This window comes from Hordeum vulgare, chromosome 7H (genome assembly GCF_904849725.1).
Source record: "Hordeum vulgare subsp. vulgare chromosome 7H, MorexV3_pseudomolecules_assembly, whole genome shotgun sequence".
Taxonomy (NCBI): domain Eukaryota; kingdom Viridiplantae; phylum Streptophyta; class Magnoliopsida; order Poales; family Poaceae; genus Hordeum; species Hordeum vulgare.
The window spans coordinates 615,078,040-615,084,642 of record NC_058524.1 but is presented as its reverse complement, the minus strand read 5'-3'; the positions used below and the strand labels follow the sequence as shown (position 1 = coordinate 615,084,642).

At 46.9% G+C, this 6,603-nt stretch overlaps 1 protein-coding gene across 1 annotated transcript; it reads right to left on the bottom strand.

Moving 5' to 3' along the window:
• Positions 1–1,652: 1,652 nt before the first annotated feature.
• Positions 1,653–4,606, bottom strand: LOC123409975 (protein OS-9 homolog). Its single transcript, XM_045102845.1, has 8 exons — positions 4,330–4,606; positions 3,967–4,043; positions 3,334–3,534; positions 3,140–3,211; positions 2,657–2,769; positions 2,490–2,556; positions 2,243–2,349; positions 1,653–2,161 (listed from the first exon to the last, which is right to left on the bottom strand). Exons 1-8 carry the CDS (start codon positions 4,415–4,417, stop codon positions 1,996–1,998), a joined length of 891 nt encoding a protein of 296 aa, XP_044958780.1. The 5' UTR covers positions 4,418–4,606; the 3' UTR covers positions 1,653–1,995.
• Between the last annotated feature and the right edge of the window lie 1,997 nt (positions 4,607–6,603).

Sequence of the window (6,603 nt, the reverse complement as noted above, 5' to 3'; positions counted from 1 at the left end):
GGTTTTAGGTGCACTAACCTGCTTCACGATGGGGAGCCTAAGGCGAGAGGATTACATCCCCTGCTCTTGCAAGCTTGTAACCAACACACCCACTGAGAGTCCCGCTCTATTTGCTTCAAATAAAAAAAATATTTCAATTAGACCGGGTCCATAATGCATAAACACCAACGGTGTGTGTTTTAGTATTAAACCCTAAACATCCGGCCAACCATTATGTCAACTGAATAACAGACCATGTTTCAGGGGCAGTCACTGGCACCTCAATGTACTGAAATTCACTCAGATTGGCACCATTCTGATTTGTTCTCGTAGTACTATGATCGTAGTAAAAACCTAACTTCACTCCTCTAACATCTCCGCAGACCTAAAAATTTATGAAACATGAACAAATATTTAGCACAAAGAGAAACTAAAGATATTTACCGAATCAACATCAATACAATTAAACATATTACCCTAAGCTACCGGAGCAACTAAATATTCAAAATCTACATATACTAGCAAAGCAACTACAAATATTTCCACAACTAAATACTACGGGAACAAACGTTAAATCTTACCCTTGAAGCATGCAAAAAATGACGAACGTCGACGAGAAACGACGAACACCGATGGAAGAAGGACGAACCCAAGAGTCTGCACCACCATCACCACCTCCACCTCCACCTACACCACCACCACCTCCACTATCACCACCTCAATCACCTCCACCAAAATGGTTACCACCACCATCGCGAGCTACCCCATCACGAGATCGAGGGTTCCTTTGTCTACCCTAACCCTCTAGAATCCAACTACTATGGAAAACGGAGAAGAAATCGATTCAAATATCGTAGAAAATTCGAGGCATTTTAGGTAGAGAGAAGGAACGAGGGGAAAGGAGGAAGATATGAGGAACAGGGGGGGCGCGGCCTGTGGCTGAGGCGGCAATGGCCGACTGGCTCAGTCGACCTTGCCGCATCTGACAGAAGGCAGCCCGGGTCGAGTGGCCACATACCGACCGTCGTGTGGCTGATAAGGTCATGTCAACTTCCTTGAGCCAATTAGATCTAATCGGCTCCCGTGGGACCGACGGCGTATTATTTTTTATTTTTCAATTTGCACAATATTTTTCAAATTTAATTAAAATGTATTATTTTAAAAAATTAGCCTAGACACGTGCTATATTTTACCGCGCTTGCTAAAGCGCTGCAACGGCGCATTAAAATTTAGCGATATTTCGGCGTCCCAATTTTTTTTTAACGCACGGCGCTACCGCGTGTCTGTTGTAGATGATCTAACATTGTCAAAATATTTGTATTGATCAAAGTGCACCCTACGTTCTACGACGGAGTGCAACAAAGTTAAGCACCCCGCCTTGTTTAACTATCACATTGCCTTGGATTCAACCCCACCATCAGGCATTTCTTCATCGTTGTGTACTGAGTACTACTAACATGGGTGCACATCTCCCAGATTATCGTCCACTACTACGCATTTTCTAAGCTCTGAAGCACATGCTTCTTGTACTTGGATTTGGCATCCAAAAGGTAGAGTAATCAAAAGAATGGTCAGGCCCAAGGTGATATCTGCACCCAGAAGCAAGTGTTACCTTTGCTCACAAGATGATCCTTCACTTCAGAGCAATCCCTCTACTTTGTAAGCAGAAGGTGTCCACAAACACGGCAGCCTCTCAAGATCGCTGCATTATCTTTTATAGACATTTCAAGAAATGTTTGTGATGCCAACCGCCTGGCAGTGAATCTCAAATATCTCCTTCACCAAATTGTGCTATAGTACAGAAAGAAACGACCCTCTCTGCTCTTAACATTACTCTATGATCAGCACTAGTTCGATGACCTCGACCTGCTATACGCTCAAAGAGCGTTGTGGCCACTGATCAGGGTCAGACAGAACAAGTCAAGGGATATAGTGCTGCTATGGTCAAGACTTGCCGTTGCAACCTCCAAAACAGCTATCTCTTCGATAGATGAGGGTAGCATGACCGGCGGGCAATCAGGTGGCATAAGCTGCGTAGTAATGCAATTCATCAGGGTCTGGAACAATGGACATCTGAGCTTCTTTCGGAAGAGAGTCGTCATCCCCGGTGGCCTCAGCTTCTGCTTCGGCAGGCGATTCGTTGCAGTGGATGAAGAAGGTGCGCTTTTCCTGCTGAAACAACCTGCAAGCAAGACAAGGTGATGAGCCGAAATCATGCAGCGACATTCAGACCATCGAGACAGAGAGAAACGCTGACACTTACGGGTTCTTGCAGAGCATTGGGCTTTGGACTGTTAAGACGTATTTGCAGGAAGATATCTCCTTTATCGAACTGATCAGCACAGTGGGCTCAGAACAAACAAACCTAACCTGTAGGAAGAAGGAAAGGTGGTTAGGATACAGTCAAATACACTACTCAACAGGTGGACTCCGTAGTGATCAAACAGCTTGCAAGTTACTAGAACCACAGCCAAATGGACTATAATGGTACTTTCCTAGTTTTTACTTACCTCTGTGTACCGCGGTATATCTGTGAGATCACAGACAGTCCCATTTGTGTACACGTGGACATGGTACCTGCAATGGCACGGAAACATCAAAAATTCATTCAAGAGGGTTCTGCTCCCAGATATAGTTTATTTTTTGTATCATTCTTTCCAAATTTCTAGTATAATACCTCTTAGAAGTATCTTTCACATGATCGTCATCAGCAGACTCGGAGGTGTGATTGTCATGGTAAGCATCGGTTGCATCAGGGTCATATTCACCTAGGACATACTCTTGGATAACCTTCCAAGAAAAGATATACACTCAATAAAGCAACTCAAAAGTGCTAGCAACTACGGCGTGCATATATGACACTGTCAAAGCATGAACATATGTAACTGGAGCCATAGTAATACTATTGGTGCAACTACGACATGCATACATGACACTGGTGAAAGCATGAAGATACGTAATTGAAGCCGTATTATACTATTTGAGCAAAAGAATAAATTGTTTGGTTCTTTCACAATGTAAGTGAGTTCAGTTCTGGTCTCTCCTCTTAAAGCTAGCAATATTTGTACCGAAACAATTCAGAATTAGTTTTTGTGGAGGGTAGAAAGATCAACATAAGCACAATCTATTTACTATGACCCTCACAAAGAAAATGGCTTACCTTCTCATTCTCTACATGAACCTGTCGGATTTTCCCATAGTAGCAGAACTCATAAGACCACCAACCTTCATGCTGCACCAACAACAATAACAATCAGGTCATTTTTAGGCGTTCCATTAGTCTGGCACACATGAACAAGACCAAACATACGTCCCATGTGCTCATCAGGCACAAACAAAGAGTTGTATGCTCACCCTGTAGAAGCACTGGTCCTTGAGAACCTCTAGCAGTTCATCTGGCTCCTTTGGCTTAACTTTCCGTTCGCTTTCTATAATAATATTGGTTGCATTCTGTGGGACAATCGACTTCATGGTCTTGGTTTCTTCGACTGGTAGGTAGCAGGTGTAATGTCTCCCCTCGTGGTCAGTCATTGGTTCAGACTCCTGGCCATTCTCCTGCGGAAGAACAGCAAGTATCTTTAGTTAACAATTACAATTAGCTAGAGGAAGTAGGTTTGTCAAACAGCAACCTCTGCAGCAAGGACTTTAGATAAAGAAAAACCCAAATTCAGGATTTCTAACGACACGACAATGGCATGGGATACACATGACTTAGTAGAAACATGTGAATACAGTAACATATTCCCCCGTTTGAGAAACAGAGGATATGCAGTTCCTCTTGCCATTCCTCGCTCTTTTGAGATCTTAGCTAACTACATGCATTTAACATGTCATGGGCTGATTATTACTTCTTGGTAGTATCATCATCTCTAATGGTGGCTTAAATTCTTATTCGTTAAACCCCGGCAATTCAGAACTGAAGAAAATCACAAGCTTCCCTGTTGCTGGAGAACGGAATGAGGACTCATCAGGAGTCAAACTACTCACCGGGTGGTAGGGCGAATCGACGGGGTGGTACTCCACGCGGTACCTCGGCTCGCGCGAGTTCTTCCCGAACGGCACACCTGAAAAATCACCAGCAATTCAGTTTGCAGTCCTCCATCTAATTTCGGTAACCAACAAACCAACACGAGCTGGATATGGTAACCAGTTAGGAATTTTGCATCGCATCAGGTGAACGCGGCGATACAGTGGAGTGATTTTGAGCTGCGGGGAGCTGGATCTGGCCAGGTAGTGCGCGAGGAAGATGCGGAAAAGAAGAGGGGCTTCCGATTCCAAGGGCGGCCGAGACCCGAGAGGGGGAGGGAGGGGCTGAGATCGGGACGAGGCCCTGGCGCGATCGATGATTACCTGAGGTGGTGAAGATCTGGTCGGTGGCGGCCGCGCCGGCGATAAGGAGCAGCAGGAGGAGGGGGAGCGGTCGGCCGGCGAACCCCATCGGCGACGGCGTAGGGCGGGCTCCGGCGGAGTCGGTCGGGAGTCGGTCAGAGTGGAAGATTGGAGACGACGCGACCCAAGAGTCCCTTCCGCCGTCTTCCAAGCCTGTCCCCTTTACGCCTTCCGCATATGGGAATCCGCTTTCTCGGCAGGGTTGCGTACTACTTTGTTTCCGCCTTCTCTTGCTGCGAGGCTGCGGGTGGCTTCGCAGCTTTGATGTTTGTTCGGAATTAACAAGGTCGTTTCCTAGCTGGCAGTAAATACTCAAATGATAACATTTACACGTATTTTCCTTTATCCCAAAATAAATGTCTTAAACTTAATATAATTTTATACTAGAGCTAATATAAAGTTAAGACACATATTTTAAGACGAAGGAAATATAATATATCTGTATTTGGCATATACATGTTGATTTTGGTCTGTTATGTTTTACATTATATCTCTCTCTAATAATAAAGTAAATATGGTTTCTGGTTGTCTGTCGTGGCATTTTTGCGAAAAAATCCCTCCGTTTTTGGTAAATCAACCCGCAGTCCCTTTTTAAGTGGATCTGAAAAAACGCTTCATTGTTTCAAAAAGCCCCCTTACAATTGTAAGAATTTCAACGGACATCATAGCTTATCCATTCCCTTCTCCACCGACGGGCAAGGAGGCGATGGAGCTCAGGTCTTCTCGCCGGCGAAACGAGGTCGAGGGGGCGGGCGGACGACCGGGACCGTGCGAGCGCGCGGAGGCGGAGAGGGCGGGGCGTGGCGACGCGGACGGCCGGGCCGAAGCGGGGCGGCGCGGGAGGCCAGCGGACAGGGGCGGCGCGGACGACCGGAACCGCGCGGGGCGGAGTAGCGCTGGGGCGGCCGGAGCGGCGGAGTCCATGGCGCGGGTTCGCCGGTCGGCGCTGCGCTTGCGGGAGGCACGCGCGGCTGGCTACGGGGAGCAAGCGCCACCTTCACCTGCTCGCCGCCGGCGTTCGCTTATTTTCACACGAGGCCGACGACGACGGACGCGGCCAGGAGGCGGGGCGTCATGAGGAGGACGCCGCCGGCAACGGCAACTCCTTCTGGACTGCGGCCGCGGCGGGAGCGGGAGTAGAAGGAGGCGCAGAGCGGCAGGAGGAGGAGCGGCCAGCCGGCCGTCTGGAGGAGGCTTGAGAGCCACTTGCGGGTACCGCCGTGCACAAAGTAGAGGCGGAGGAGAAGCGGGCCACAGGCCGTGCCGACGGCTAGGAGCAGGAAATTGACGACGAGGAGCGGCTTGGCGGCGGCGCTTCGGAGATGATGCCATTGCCGTTGCCATTGCCATGCGTTGGCAGGGATTTCCATCTCCATCTCTGCAGCACCAGAGTTAATTAGTTGGACTTGGAGGATATATCAGCTGAGCTTACTCCTGTGAGTTCGCCATATTTTAAAGTTTTCACTGATGGCAGAGGAAAACGACTGTTGGCTCTGTTTTTTCTAGGTAGCATGCAAACGGACGTATCCTAATTAATCTTCTTTTTAATAATAACAAAGCAGCTACTTCGTCGTGGTCAAATTTGCAGAAACATCCCTCTTTTTTTGGTATTCAACCCGCAATACGTTTTTAAGTTAAAAAAAGGTTTCATTTTTTTACATAACCCCCTCCTCGGCTTATCCATTCCCGTCCTGGATTGCTGCTGGATGCTATAAGAAGGACACGGAGGGAGTAATTAAAATGAAAATATATGAAACACTGGTGAGCATAATAAAAGGTGTTGATAACCTGTCGAGGAGTTTAACGTGCCTCATCAATCAAGCTGGCCATTTTTTTTCTCTCCAAAGAACATATACGAAAATCGTAGGAGTCTAAAGATTTTTTATTCAGTTGTAACACATGTACGTGTGACAAATTGAGACGAGAAAGGAAGGAAATAGCTGTAGGCATAAGACATGTAACAATGCCTTCCGTTGCAACGCACGAGCATTTGTGCTATTAATAATAAAGCAAATTCGGTTTTTGGTCGTCCGTCTTGGAAATTACCCCTAAATTTTGCATAAATTACCCACCATGCCACCGGTAAGTAAAAAGAAACGTTACACAAAGCAAAAAATCTTGGACTGGGCCGGTCCATGTAAAAACCACCTATATTACGCTCTGCATGCTGGGAGAATATCCAGCACACCGTATGGGCCGGCCCATGCACAGGCGCCTACTTTTAGTTCCGTTTCT

What these genes read in the sequence shown, in the direction of transcription:
- LOC123409975 (XM_045102845.1), bottom strand. Translation starts at nt 4,417, where the DNA reads ATGGGGTTCGCCGGCCGACCGCTCCCCCTCCTCCTGCTGCTCCTTATC. An exon ending in GTGAAAGATACTTCTAAGAG is followed by an intron (nt 2,557 to 2,656) that starts GTATTATACTAG and finishes GTGCCATTGCAG; the next exon opens with GTACCATGTCCACGTGTACA. An exon ending in CCAATGCTCTGCAAGAACCC is followed by an intron (nt 2,162 to 2,242) that starts GTAAGTGTCAGC and finishes TCTTGCTTGCAG; the next exon opens with GTTGTTTCAGCAGGAAAAGC.